The sequence below is a fragment of the Pocillopora verrucosa genome, chromosome 14 (assembly GCF_036669915.1).
Source record: "Pocillopora verrucosa isolate sample1 chromosome 14, ASM3666991v2, whole genome shotgun sequence".
Lineage (NCBI taxonomy): Eukaryota > Metazoa > Cnidaria > Anthozoa > Scleractinia > Pocilloporidae > Pocillopora > Pocillopora verrucosa.
In genome coordinates, this window is record NC_089325.1 from 139,177 (window position 1) to 154,999 (window position 15,823).

A 15,823-nucleotide genomic window follows, 5' to 3' on the forward strand; every position below is an offset into this window, starting at 1 on the left:
ATGCACCCGATTATCTCAGTTGCCTTAAAATACCGACGGTTATAAATCATCAAATATTTTTGCGCGCGCACGATTGGTCGAAGCGCATCAGTAGACCGAATAAAACCAATAAAAGTAAGATAATAAATAAATTTTAAAAAATGGAGAATATCCGAGGATATGTCTCGACTGATATTTTCCAGTTTTCAAACCTTACATTTGTTACGATAAAAGCTTTCGTTTTATGAAATAGTGTTTTAGCTATATTGTTCCGGAATATGTCACACGTTCGTTTGTTGACAAAGTTGTTCATTACCAGAGCACACTGAAAAGACAGTATCCCACGCAGCAAACAGTCAGTTGTTCGTAAACACTTTTCCCGCGAATTGCAAAATATTTGAAAGAGAATAAAGACATCTCTGTGAAAACAGCTATTCGAAACTCAAAATATATTATTTTTTCGAATTTTTTGCTTTATCACTTGTGCATTTTGCGATGGCCTTTTAAATATGGCGTAGCCGTATGTTTAGCGTAAATTCGCTAGCGGAATGATTTGAAATGGCAGCTGCGGAGGCGACCGGATTAGCTTTTGTGGACGAAGACGATCTTCCTGTTGCCTTTCTTCGTGTTGCCCACGTGGATTCTGACAAGGAAGCACCCTCTGATTTCAAAATATAAAATCGAGAGATCGCTACCTTCCAATTCTGCGGTTTTTGCATGCACTTTGTCGACAACAACTATGCTCCAGACCCTTCTGACTCTAATAGAGACAAACTGTCGAAAATCAGGCCGTTTTTGAATGCCTTGCTGCCCAGATTTACAGAAGTTTATGAACCATCGCAGAATTTGTCTTTGGATGAGGCTCTGATAATGTTCAAGGGACGAGAACAATTTAGGCAATTTTTGCCTTTGAAAAGAAGTCGATTTGAGCTGAAAGGTTTTGTCGTGACAGATTCTGCAACTGGCTATGTCCTCAACACCATGATTTACATCGGCAAGGAAAGTCCTGCGGCAAGCAGAGACCTGGCCATGCGTGAAGTTCTTTAGCTAGCTAATCGAGCCTTATGTCGATAGGGGATACAGGTTGTATGTTGACAACTAGCTTACCAGTGTACCACTCTTTTTTCGGAGTTGGAAAGATGATGAATTCTAGATGGTGGAACTGTGAGGGAAGGAAGTTCCTGCCGAAAGACATTGTTCACCCGAGCAACGAACTGGTCAAAAGACTTCAGAGAGGTGAATCCCCCTTTCGACTAAGCGAAAATTTAGCTTGTGTCACATGGAAAGACAAGAAGTTTGCCATCTGCTGCCAAACCAAAGGGATTAGAAATCGGTCAAGTAAAAAGGAAAGTCAAATCCGCAGGCCGGTGGTAAACAAAAAACTTTGCTCAGCCAAAAGTAATCAAAATATGGTATTTCTGGCGATTGAGTCTGCGAATAAGGAAGAAATAAATATTTTGTCGGCACGAGATACGACAAGGGTAATGATGCAATGGCCCCTAAGGGGGAGTGTAGCACGTTGTGTCCATCTAGGCCTCAGAATCAACCGTCCACCTCTGGCTGATGACAAAGTTATTTTCGTTTGAAAACTTATTTTGTTTAACTGTGAAGTCTCGTGGGACGGGCTGCCAACTGCTCTGAGTTTGGGCCACGGTTCCTACCCAGATTCCCTGTCATATTTTTTCCCCAAAGTGGTTTTTTTCTGGCAGGTTTTTCTGGCCTCCGTATAACCGTAGTAACGTCCTCGTAAGCAGTTGCCCATCTCCGTTAATCCCGACTTGGTGAAGTTTGCATGTTAGTAATGTATACCTTTTTTTGAATGTGTAAGGAATTGACTGTATATCAGGATTGTATATGGTATATCAGTTGCGAATATATGCATGTATGTATGCCTCAGGCAATATATGAGGTTGGTTCTCGGTAGGTTTCCCTAAGTAACCTCATTCGGTTTACTCTACTGTGTTATTTGCTGTTTAGTGCAGACTAAATGTACAGTTCTCTAATGAGGGGAGTAGACTTGAGTGATCAGTGGATAGCACTCACTGAATGCCCTCTGAAGTTTCTTTCCCGAACCAGGAGAAATACGAGCTAAAAAAGGGCGTTTTAAGGAAAACTTTGTCAGCTATGAGGGTGGGTCTCTGGAAAGACGTTGGTAATTACGAGGAATTGCGCTTTTCCAGTGGAAGAGCTCGTTACCAAGAAGTAGGCATATCACCAATATGGCTTCTGATTAGCAAGAACTCGGTAAAACAAACTGAATGATTACGGTCACCATCAGAAAATTGGGATGGCAGGCGATACCGGGCGCTACCAGAAGATTGGCGAATGACAGAGTGGCTTATTTCAAATTTCGCTTTGTAGGCGCATTTTAAAGTCGCCTTTACGAGGCAGACGAGCTTCTTCTTCTTTTTTTTTTTCTTTCATCTTAGACTTAGGAATAGCGCAAGAACTAGGTCCGATGTGCTTTTGCTGCCATATTTATAGTGCAAAGTTATTTGATTTTTCCGTCAGAAAAGCTTTCCGCTTGCATGTCATTCCTTTAGGAGAAAAGCCTTCAATTTATGTAGCTGAGCAGCACAATAAATTTCGTAAATAAGGAGACATGAAAAATTTAGCGGAATCCATAAAACGGAACTTTTGTTCTAAATAAGAATTCAAGTATAAAAAGGAGCCCACTGTATCCTTTACATCACTGAAAACATTCTGAAGGCTGCAAATACACGTTCCTTTTTGAAGGTCAGGGGAGAGCACCTTCAATTTTCGCTTCGTAGGTCTGCCATGACCCACAAGTTCTCTGATTTTTTCCCATCCAGGTTGTATTGTAAGGAAATACTCAGCAAAGACCATGAACAAATTCTGGCCTGATATTTGAAGGGCTATCAATTAAAAATGTAATGATTTGAGTAAGAAACAGACCCAATGATTATCATTAATCTTAAATACTGTATTTCCTCAAATTAGCACCCAGTGGCTCTAAAAGGAACCCTCCACTGAATAAGCACCTACCTCCTAGGTCATAATATCAAACATATCAAACAGGCCTCTCCATGGAATAGCCCCCCCCCCCCTTCCTCCCTCACTTTCTTAAATAGTAGAGAATAATAAGTAAAACCTGTTTCTATTGTGGCAGCCATGTTTTTTATAACTTTCTAAGCTTCAAGTACAACAGAATCTGACCATTTTAATAATTTCGCAATAAGTGCTACCCTCGATCAAGTGATCTCTTTATAATAAGCGCCCCTCCTTCTAGCCGGAATACGAAATAAGTGCCCAGGTGCTAGTTTGAGGAAATACAGTACAGCTCAGGGGTACTTGGCCCTAAATTTTTAATAAAGGTAGTATTTTGTATTTGTTTTATCTATTTAAAATGGCAAGTTAAAAAGTGTTTGATTACGACAAAATAAAAGTTATGTAAAACCAATGTTTTAAATAGTGTTTTTTTTATTTGTGGTCTTTTTAAGTGTTAAAGAAGATGAGTAATTCTCATTTAGAAATTTAAAAAAGTTCTATCTTCATTTTTTGATATTTGGTTCAGTTTTTCTTTTTAACTTACTCCGAGCTTTCTTCTTTTGGCCATAAACCTATTGTAACCCTTGTTGTTTACACCAAGTTTACATAACAAACCTTTACATCCATTCTCCAATGGTTAAGTTCATGCTTCACCCCATATCTGCCGATTTTCTTATCAAAATTGGAAGGATCTGTAATATAACTTCAAAATGTTTGTTGTGATCTTTAAAGATTCAACAAGCTTGTTAAGGATCTTGGCGGGAAAATGAAAGATCCTTGAAGATTTTGGTAAGAAAATTAGAAATCCTTGAAGATCTTAAGAAGAATTTGAAAGATTCTTAAATACTTTTCAAAGATCTTTAAAGGATCTTCAAAATTCTTGTCAAGATTTTTGAAGATTAAGGCAAGATCTTTAAGGTTCTTGGCAGGAAAGTAAAAGATCCTGGAAGATATTATCAAGGATTTAAAGGATCCTCAAAGAATTTTCAAAGATCTTTAACCCTTTAACTCCCATGAGTGTCCAAGACAGAATTTCTCCTTTCAATATCAACACAGAACCAAGCAGATTAGTGGAGCGAATAAAGATGAAAACTCAATTAGGGGACTACCAGTTGAAATTTTCGAAATTGAAATCATCAGTACTTTAAGGCAGTAGGAAGAATTACCAATGAGATCTTGGGAGTTAAAAGGGTTAAAGGATCATCAAAGTTCTTAGCATGATCTTTGCAGATCCAGACAAGATCCTTAGGATCTTGGCAGGAAAATGAAAGATCCGTGAAGATCTTGGCAAGAAAATGAAAGATCTTTGAAGATCTTGACAAGAATTTGGAAGATCCTCAAATATTTTTTCAAAGATCATTTGAAGATCTTCAAAGTTCTTGTCTTGAAGATCTTGGTAAGATTTTCAGAGACTCTTGAAGATCTTGGCAAGAAAATGAAAGATCCTTGAAAATCTTAACAAGAATTTGAAGATCTTCGAAGATTTTCCCGAGATCCTCATGAAGATCCTCAAAAGGATCCTCAAAGGTCCTCATGAAGATCTCTATGGATCCTTAAAGATCCTTCTGATATTTTCACCAGGGGTGTCTACAAGATATCTGGCTGCATCTAATACTTTTTTAGGTCTAACATTCTAAAACTGATAGTGATGCTTTTAACTGAAATGCCTTTTAAGTTTTATTGGAATGGTTTTTGAATCACTTATTGGCCTTGGGAGACAATGAACAGTTGAATTTACATCACTTGGTACATAGACAATGTTTCTATGAATAGATGATTGACCAACTCTAGATAGTTCACGTATTTGCATAAAGGGTATGCGAGGTGGTATCAGTTGCTCTTTTAGTGATGTTAAATTCAATACATCAGGCCCCGGTCGTTCAAAGGTTGATCCAGTAGCTTTTACTATTACAACCACCTCCCACCCCTCCCTGCGTTGTAATAGTTCTCTCTCACCCCTCCCTGACAGATAACACTGTGCCCCACCCCTCCATTAGTACTGATAGACTGCATCCCACCCTCGCTGAGTACTAATGGTGTGCTTCCCTTCCGATAAAATGGTCTAAAAAAATGGTCTAGAATGGTCCAAAAAAATAGTTCAAAACATATTCCAGTCCAAATTTTACCCTATGCCGTTGAATTTAGCTCTTAGAAATAACAGCGGCAACGTTTCAAAAGTGGTTAGGAAAGCAAATGCAGTGACCTCGTTTCAGAAACCATCCTGAAACAGCGCATGTGTGGATGATATCGAATTTCTATTTATCTTCCCTGCCCCTGCAGATCTTATCAGTATCGTTTGTGAGTAGAACTCGCGGATCTAGATTTTGCAATCATTTTTCGTAATCGATCCGAGTTCAAACAGTCGGCAATATTATGCCTCTCCTGTTTGTCTTCATAATATTATTTGCGAGAATGGCTTTTTCAAAAGCTCAAACCCCTAGTTCGACAGACCCTTGTGTTTCACACAGTACCATAAACAATGCGTATAGAAGCACTGGTTATAAGCCAAGGGCCGGAATAGATCCGCTAATTTGTGACGATAAACTCCAAACTGGATGGTATCGCTTTATAAACAAGGTTGGTGGGGAAATGCCTGAGACGAAAATAGCTTCCTATCACTGTGGAACGTATGCTCCAATTTGGATGAAGCCTCCTCATCCGGCTACAGCAGATGGTATCGTCGATAAAACAGCATGTATGAACTACAATGGCATGAATAATGGCTGCTTGGCGCTTCCAATTAAAGTAAAAAACTGCAACGATCACTATTTTGTCTACCATCTCACGGCAACTTTTGGCTGCCCCACGGCATATTGCGCAGGTTTGTTGCGAGGCATTTTTAATAACTTATTTAACACCCATATCCGTACATGCCGTATGAGAGGACGTCCTTGAACATTTTTGTTGATAAAGGATTTTGAAGTAATTGCGACTTGAATTAGAACGTGTTGAAGGAAGGAAATTATTAATTGACAAGGCGAATCAAACCAAAAGGAGCGCTGAATGTAAAGATGACAGAAATAGACTTCACTTCGTAAGCAACACTAATTTTGTTGAGACAACCGAACCAAATCTACTTAAGCTTAATGCGGCAACATAATAGATCAATGATGAAATGTAACATCACGCTTTTTTAAAGTTCTTTACAATGTCACTTTTTCTCCTGTTCTTCACTGAAAATAGGTGGAAATATGACTCAGATGTGTCGAGCATCTAAGGCGAAACTAAGTCTTTAGCTCGCGGAAATTAGAAAAGTGCTTTCTTGCTGACCCGGATATTAAAAATTTAACACTGGCGAAACATTCATCTTGTTGCGTACAACTGTTCTCTGGCTCTCTCAATACAGCTGGGCAATCAAACATTTATTGCTAACACTTTTTCCTTGTCAACGATGTGCAGAAAACGAGAGGTGTCCAGGAATGGCCTTCTTGTCCTAAAATTGTCTTTCAGACATTCGAAATTTAGATATTCTTATCTTGGGTTGTCGATCAGTATTCGCGATTGCCGAGTCGGTGATATGGATAACTCAGTGTTGTTATGTATCAATTGTAGTGATTTATACCAACAAGAGTTGGTATAAATCAAAGACAGAGACGAATTGAAGAAGATAAAAAAACGAAGTTTGAACGGTCAAAACGAGATCTCGGTCAATTTTAAGAATCATGCAAATGATCTTTGACACGAGCGCAATTGGGCAAATACATGGATTTGCGCTGTTTTTAAGAAGTTGGTGGATGGAAGCTAGAGATATACCCGCGGGTTTGAGGCAATCCGTAACCTCATTGGTGTATAAACTATGCACTGATATGATTTTTCAGTCCGATTAACGTCTTTATTTCGAGAATTCTTTCGTACAAAGTAGTGAATTTTTGATATGCAAATTAAGGTTGAAGAGAAGGGTCTCCTCTGATCACGCTGATATGAAAAATATTTCAGCTGAAGTTTCCATATTTTGTCTGTGAACTAACTGAATACATCTTGTAACTTGTAGTGAGATAAAATTCCGTGAGCTACATTATTGCAGTCGCTGCGCGCTGGACAAAATCTTTGAAATTTACTCTTTCGATCGATGTTCACAGGGGTAGTCTGGCCAAAAATCATTTTTGACTTGTGGCGACGCAAAAAACCGAGAATTGGAGAACAACTAAACTATTTTTTAAATATGTGTCCTAAATTCTTTTCATGGGCAAAAAATAAAAGTAAACTTTTTTTCCGACGGGAAGTCAAGAGGACCGCTCTTAGCGAGAGTGGCACTTAAAAGCTTGAAGCTCAGCAGATTCTGTTGTATCGGTAATTGTTAAAACTGTCTTTGTTTTGATGCTACTATTCGACATCGGAAAAGTATCTCGGACAAAAATATTTACCAAAAAATAAATATTTCTTTGCCAGCTTCAATAATGACAGGAGATTAAGTTTAGAAGATTAGACAAAGGATTATGTTAAGTATATCCGCTACATGAGGTCACACAACTCAGGTAATGGTCAAGGTGAAAATTTGCATATTTGAGCGGTCAAACGAAAAAAATAATTTCTCGAAAACTGAAATATATTTTCACAAAAAAAACTACACCAAAATTATTAGGACATAGTGGGCTACAAAATGTGGAAGTAGGAGTGAGAGTAAATTTTAGGTGACTTGCTGCTGTTTGTCTGCCGGCATGCTGACACTAGATTTCTTCTGAATGTGTAAAAGTATTCCTGTAAGAATTACGTCGCGTATTCTATGTTTCTCAAGGACAAACGAAATCACTATTTTATTAGTATGTGATTTAAGACCGGTTTTCTCGAAGGTCAAAGCTGAAAAGCCTTTCAAACATTTGGTTGGCTGCTTTGATTCTTCTTCAACAACTCTAAACAAGGGCTCTAAAACGCTATCCAACGGTACTCGTATTTTCAGAATTTTAAATGATAGTGTTTGAGACCTGTTATGGCCACGGAGAGGCCTATTGTTGTAACAATATGGGGCAGTTAATAAGGATGTAAATTTCATCTTCAATTTTATTACGTATGCTGCAGTAAGGGAAATGTTCTCGAACAGCAATTTGACCGAAAATATCACCACATAGTTCCTCTTAACTACGATTATTCTATCATTTATCTTTCTGGTACATATTCTAAACGACAATAAATTTTGAGTAAAAAAAAAATTCGTGGGGGTATTGTAGATTTTATGGCTAATTCGAGTATACAGATGTTGTATTAATTCAAACAGTTTAGATTAGCATATGTAAGGCGAACAAAGTTGAATTCAGGTAAAATTTTATTGACTGGAAGGAGGCAACGCGTTGCGGGGAAGGGGAGAGAGGGGACAGGGGGCTTAACGACTTTTGCCAAGCTGATTCATTTCCAAATTACATTTTCTTGTTCCATTTTGTTATAGGGACAGCGCGACCATGCCCAAGAGGTCAGTCTGGGCTATGGCCAAACTGCACAGGTTAGTAAAATACCCATGCACGGATGTTTGATCTGTTACACAGAGCATAAAACTAAGACTAAGACTCCATTTCTTTCTTTTTTATTAATTTTAAAGTTCTCGGCATTTAAAGACTTCTTGACCCGAAGGGTGCAAGAGTCTTACGCACAATCAGTCTTTTGTGCCACAAATATCCGCAAGCGTAATATCATGTGAAAGTGGACGTTACAATCAATAAGATGCGTCTAACTCAATTATGACTTATTTTTTCTTCTTTTCTTTGGTTTGTTTGTGTATTTGTTTTTGTATTAGTTTCTTGAGAGTTGATTTAATTTTTTCTGTTTTGTTTTGATTTGAGGTTTTTTACATGCTTTTTTTCTTTGAATGTTATTTTTGGCCTTTTTTTTCACTTTGTTTTGTTTTGTTTTGTTTTGTTCTTTTTAGTCTCACCAGCGCAGCTAATGATGAGCATCATTTCATAATTCATTTAATTTAGTTTTGATATCTACGATTTCTTAATCTTATTTTAGTGTCGACCCTTAAAGATTTTCCATTTGCCAATGTACCAGTTCCAAACATCAGCTACGTAGATAACGGCGAACCTTCAACTCTCAAATGTTCTTTCAATTTCCCAACTTGGAACAATGTTTCTTTCAAGATTCACTGGTTTGAAAACGGCAAAGGCAAGCCACCTAAAACCATTTGTGAAAATCCAAATGAAAGCAAGTGTGACATAAGACACTCTGAACTAAGAAGTGCGGACTTCGAAGCTGGATCCTGGGTAATTACATCTGTTGCTATACTTCTTATGGTCTTCCTCAACATGTATCGGCTTTCTTTTAAAAAGACCGATGCATAACTACTTGGCCCCTAGAAACATTTTGCATACCGCATTTCCTTTTTCAGTGCAGTGTTTGCTCGTTTGGACCTTTAAAAATTGATTTCTTGATATTATTATTTTGGTCCGAATTTGATTAGAGATGCAATCAAGGAATGTATGAACGAAAAGGCACTCTGAAAATTAAGTGAATGAAAAATTAATACAGCTTGTTTGTAATTCTCTCTTCGCGCTAATTACAAAAATATTTGATCGGAATTCTCGAACTGACTGTGCAGTCGATTTTTATAATCCCACGTTCAGATTCCTGAGTTGACTAATGCATAGATTCTATATAGATAGCAGTGAAGTTTTTAGTTATTAGCTACTTACTTTTTTTATGGATAAAGTGCTTGTAATGACAGAGGAGACCTAACATCTTGAGTACCAGTAATGAATTAAATGACGTAAGACCTAAAATTAGTGTTTCTTTATATTCGGCCCTAACACTGATGAACACTTGAAAATATATGATTCCTGCTAAAAAGGCAATTTAGTTATCAAATGCTAAAATTCCATTTTAGAGCTCTGATTATATTATTCCAAGTTGAACAGAAACTTACCGCCATTCTAGTGGTGTTGCAGAATATTATGTGCCCTTCACTGTAAGATAGAATTAAACAAATAAATCACTGGTGAATTCCCACGTTACCCTGGAACAGGGATCAGAGTACCATATTTTCTAATCACTGATTCGTTATTTCATTTAAAATTTTACAGCTAAGATGCAACATTAGAGCGAGATACAACACAAACGATAACAACAGCTGGACCAATGCGGTAACGAGCCCCTTGTTTTTTGCGGGAATCGAGGTAAGTCCAAGTCAACTAGAAAATCACCGTTAGCTAACAATGACCGCACGAATTATTCGTTACTTCCCTAACTAATTTTTTGGAGAGATTTGGACAGCAGTGAAGCCAGAAGTTTTATTATTGTTGATCATAGTCTGTGAAAAGGTTCTTAACGAACAGCAATTAATGTTTGCAGCACTTTTATCGTGATGGTAATCAACCCACTGCCATTTATACAACCAATGGCGGAAAAATAGACCCTCCTATTAGAGTTTGCTATTATTGATAACTGCGGGTGATGACGTAGACACCGTTCACCTTTTTTGGGGGGGTGGGGTTTTGGTTCAAGTAAGCAATATTATTATTATTATTATTGGACATTCTCTCAACCTGAGAAGAAAAATAATTTAGAAAAGATTAAATGGATGAACAAAGCTATTGCTTTGAAAAACCCTTGTATCTTTACATGTGACTTACTGTAGATCAGGCCTTCGTATCTGAATGTCACGCAATGTGATGTGGAGAATGCTTTCAACAAAATACAACTGCGACCAACACTTCCCATTCGAGGCGGCGAACTTAAGGTCAAGTTTGGAACATTGAAACAAGTGAGGAGCTCTTTGGCAAGCAAGTGCGAACTAAACCTAAAACCCGGTGACGAAGACAGATGGCATGATGTATCAATTCAAGCAGTGTGTGACAACACAAACCAACCGTTAGCTCCGTCTGCGTTTACCTTTACAGTTACACATACAGATTACAGAGATACTTTTTGGACCTTCTACGAACTCCCGCCCGTCGTGGTAGGTCGTTTTAAATTTCAAATTGATTAAAGTTCCTACAAGAATGCATTTTCGTCACTAATTGTAGTTCCGTATTAAAGCATCCAAAAAAGATTAAGGCGGCTTTTAGCCATCTGCACCGATTATTTTAAAACTCTACATTGAAATGGAACACTGTGCTCATTCCAATGTAATAGATGCTCTCTTTAGGGTCATTGTAACGTATATTCCGCGTTGTTTTAATGAATGGATTATTGTTCAGTTGTTTACGGTATTAATGGGAATGATGATCGCATATCGACCAGATTTTGATCTACTCTACTTTACCTTTCGTCTTGAGAATTAAGAAAAATGATTTAAATACCGACATTAAATTAAACAGACAAAAAATTTGCACCGGCGAAGACCTGTAAGTTCAAAACTTGAGGATATGTAGTGCAAATCGTGCTCCGGAATCGTTCGAAAGGACATAGAACGTTGTAGCCAAAATACTCGAATCAATTTCGCCAACTATTTTTACACAGAGCGAAGACAGCGAAGAGTGCTCGCTACGAATCAGCGCGGTAGACGGTTAGACGATGACATCTAAACGACTGAAGTAAGACTACACGGGAATACGAGTGAGAACTCTGGAATGTTAGTGACTGAAAGAGGTCGTACATCCAAGCATTTAAAGTTTTAGGGTTTAGCAATTTCCCCTCACTCATCTGTAAGTTCTCATCCGGCAACAACTTTTTTACGGTGTTCGGCAGAATTGGCTTTCATACTTTTGAAGCATCTTTTAATTCATTACTCTAACTTTACATTTTTCCTGGTTTCGGTGCGACCTCACACTTCGCCTCGTTCTCGAGCCCTTATTTCGGCACCAACAAATGGGCAGATGACTCGATAAAAAAAAAAAAAAAAAAGAAAGAAAAGCGTGACTCGTTTCAAGATCGAGACTGGCTTAGTGTTTCGTAAACCGGAGCTGGTTCGTGAAACAAGAACCAAGACTTATTTGAGGTACCAAACTCCTTTGACCACATACTCCTTTTCAATCGCCCTGACGAAGGGCTAACGCTCGAAACGTCAGCCTTCTAACTCTTTACTGTGGCTAGTTTACGTTTTCAACTCAGTTGTTAACACTTAATTTCCTCCTTTGACCAAAACTCGTTGGGAACGGGAAAGTCTGAAGATTACACTTGGTTCGACTTAATTCAATATAAAAACACTAAATACCAAGCCAACGCTTCTTTTAGATTATTTATCTTAAATATTTGGTCATTATTTCCCTTTACTTATGAACAGATCACCATGGTAGAGAATCCTGTTAAAATGTGCATTGCTACAGGGGACCCTCATTATACTACTTTTGATGGAAGGTAAGAATGGCTCGTGCCCGACTTTAAAACTGATTAATGGCCAAGGTTCAGATTATGGATAATCATAAAAAAAATGTAGCGTTTCGACATCATGAATGAACAATACACCACATACTTCCCCAGCTTTCCTATGATGGGCATTTTTTACGTGGGATGCCTGTTAGGCGTGACTGAAAAGAGTTTTACGAAATAGTCAGCGTGAGAAATTTTCTCCCATTTTTCTACAAATTAACCAAATTATCCCCCTCCTGTGACTTCCTCATCGACAATGTTGCCTGTGAGAGAGGAAGTGTGGTTAAAAAAATATTAACATGCGAAACGTTTTTTCGTCAAGGGTTTTTGTTTTTTTTTTTTTTTAACTCGAAGTTCAACCAAAATACCCCCTCCCCCTCCATGACCCTTTCAGCCCCAAGAATGATTTGCGAAATTTCCAAGTTTTCTTATCTTAAACTACATTTTCGGGAGCAGAGTCACCCCCTTTCTTGGACTTTAATTTTCGCGAACGCACGCGCATGTCACACACATGGCTTTTCCTGATCCTGTTTTCCCGGGAAGAAGTACGTAATCCGCTAGAGGAAGAGCCAAAGAAAGAAAAAGGAACTGAAGAAGAAGAAACTTACGAGGACGTAATTCTTCTCGGTGAGTGATTAAATTTTCTAACCGAAATGGTGATATATACAGAAAAAGAAGGGAACTACCGTTTAAAACATAGGTCAAAGAATCATTTTGATTCAGGAAGAGTTGATAATTATCTTTATATCTTAGATATGGACGTACTTCTTTGACTGGATATTATGTAGGATCTTAGCACAGATGTATGCTGGTTATTTTTCGATGCATTGTTATTCAATTTCGTTATGATATCGACTCGAAATCGTAAGTTTGTCTCTTGTACGTTTTGACCATTTGTTGAGCAACCTCTACGGCTAAATCGATGGCATTGTTTACTAACCGTGTATTTCGATGCACTGAATGGCTGATAACTGTCAACTTTGGTTTTCCGCGGTTTTTTGTTCTTCGAAGACGACCATTAAAGAATTCCCTTCCACTAGTTGCGACACGCCTGGAGTTCGTTTCGTTTCGTCTCGTTTTATCGCAAAAATTATTAATAATATAAAATCCAGAAAACTATCCTTGGTAAAATCGTTAAAGCGTCCACGACAAACTTAAATTCAATATCTAAACTCTAATTTGGTTTTATCAACTGACAACGTGAATTGGCCACCTAAGAGAGGTTCTCATCACCACCAGGTTGAATAATGAAAATGCAGGACCTAGCAATATTCCACTGTGCATGGTCGCAGATCAGTTCCTTTTTACAAAAATAGGTAATTGTCTCCTGCAAAAAGTAGCAGTGACTAGAATTGACCAAAGTCTCTCTGCAGTTTCTTGGTTTCCAATCTCCGCGCAGCATTAGCATATTGAAATAAGTTTCGCACCAATTAGTCAAATTTTTCTAGAGAGTGTCTCTATTTCGTTTCGCACAAGTATCCTAACTGTCAAGTATGTTCTTGTTGTACTTCCTTTGTTCGATTCTGCTTTCTAAAGCAGCAGACACAAAAATTGGTCAAATATTCGGCGAACAACAGGAGTAGGTAGTCATAGTCAATAGGTTTCTCTTCTCATGCTTATCAAACGAAAAAGTGAAAAAGAAAAGCTCATATATTCTTTTGTGTCCACTAAGTTTATTTAGCATGCACAGATACGCTAGCCGTAGATTTTATAGTCCTGAGTGGTGTCTCGATCGCGAAGAAATTCTTCAAATTCCTCTTCAAAACTACCTTCTGCTAACAGGCTTTTGGCCTCCGACACGTTTCATTAAAACAACAGTTATACTCTCTTTACCCTGCGAGCAGCCCCTCATTATAAGCGCTGCGGCACCAGTTTTTCGTGGCGAATAGGTTTCAGACCTTAAGCTGTTGAGCCAAGCTAGCTGGCGAGAGGTCTGAAATTCTTCCATATACAAGCATATGGTAAATTGTTTCTCTAAAATAAATGCGAGCGTAACCAGGAAACGTATCAAATCTAATTGCTTGCTTTGTTGTGGTATGTCATGTTGTTTTCCAAATGCTGTGAGACGTTTTCTGATGCCGCGTCCAAGATGCGCAACTAATTTGTTGCGAAACAGAAAATTTTCATACGCAATTATTCAATTATTCAAACCACTCATTAAAAAGAGGAAGACAACAAAGAAGAAAAAACAAAACCAAAACAAAACAATAACAACAGCAACAACAAAAGTGCACATAATATGAATTACTTTCCCGGCCTTAGGTCAGTGTTAAATTTTGGTTTACCTCAGCCTCGACGTTGTTATAGAGAAAGGTTCCTATGAAATCCGTGTGAAAAACAGAGTGAAATGAAATGAACCTTAATCAAGAATGCAATGAAAGCTTATAACCTCTCTTCACCGTTACACGAGCTTGTGAGCTGCTGGCAACAAGCGATACATAAGGAGATTGTCCTATGCTCAGAAAGACTGAACGCGGGATTGCGAAATTGGAGCAGAAGTGATGATGGAATTGACGAGCAAGAGAGTGTAAGTCTACGGGCAGGTCCTTGCGTTTGCTCTATGAAAAATGCGGTGAAGCCTAGAAACTTCAATTCACTTCACCACAGATTGTATGAGCTGGTTAGCCGCTTACCGCAAGTGATACATGGGATTCTTCTATGCTCTGAAAGACTTAAAGGTTGGCTCGGGAAAAAAAAACACCAGAACAAATGCATGTAAACCTGTTGTTCTGTTTTATGGGGAAAAAATTGAACCAACTTCTCTAAAAAAAGGCGTGTATTGCAGGAGGGGAAGTTTCCCATTAGTTTTTGTCACGGTCACAAGGAAGTTCAGTCTTTTCATGGCATGAAAATTTACTACCCTGGTCTTGAAAGAAAAAGAAAGAAAGAGCAGGGAAGGGGCGGGTGGTTTCAAATGACTGCGGCATAATTTGGAAGGCGATCTAAGACAAATCTGGAAAGAAAGTACAAACAAGCGTACAGGAGTTTAGGTGTTCTAAGAGGAATTCCAGAGGAGTTCTGACCCACAGGGAATGTCAACAATACCAACGGAAAGCACCATCGGCCTTTAGGAGTATTGCACCCCGTACAATTTTGTGCTGCCATTTTGCCTTTAGTTTTTTCTTGTCCCGCTCCAGTCAAGTTCTCCTATCATGTTAAGGTTCTAGGATGGAAATCATTATAAACGTTAACGCGTATTACTCGAAATAAAATATTGAAGGTCTATCTGTAATACATCATAAAGAGCTTTGGAGTTACGGCCTTATAATATAGATGAAAACATTACGCGCTTCTGATTGGCTGCAAACCAATACAAAGTTGTAACAAATTATAAACAGCGGGTGCGCGCTGTCAAAATTTCGTCTGCCACAAGTTGATGCTAACCCAAGAGTTCTTGAACGCTTACCTAGTACAAGGTGGAAGGAAAATGTGGATTTGGGTATGACATTAGGACGTGCGACTATGGAACATTGTCTAGACGTGAAAATAATTTGATTAAATAAGAGTCACACTTCGCAACCCTAAAAATGTAATCAGGTGCAAGTCCTTGCTGATACATGACCTTACGTTATTAGGGGCCTTCATTAACCTTTAGAAA

At 38.3% G+C, this 15,823-nt stretch overlaps 1 protein-coding gene across 1 annotated transcript; it reads left to right on the forward strand.

Annotated features, from left to right (window-relative positions):
• The first annotated feature begins 5,400 nt into the window (after positions 1–5,400).
• On the forward strand, positions 5,401–12,794 carry LOC131785706 (uromodulin). The gene is made up of 7 exons (XM_066161229.1): positions 5,401–5,809; positions 8,369–8,422; positions 8,932–9,182; positions 9,999–10,091; positions 10,553–10,873; positions 12,140–12,213; positions 12,769–12,794. The coding sequence occupies exons 1-7, from the start codon at positions 5,401–5,403 to the stop codon at positions 12,776–12,778; spliced, it is 1,212 nt and encodes a 403-aa protein (XP_066017326.1). The 3' UTR covers positions 12,779–12,794.
• The last annotated feature ends 3,029 nt before the right edge of the window (positions 12,795–15,823 follow it).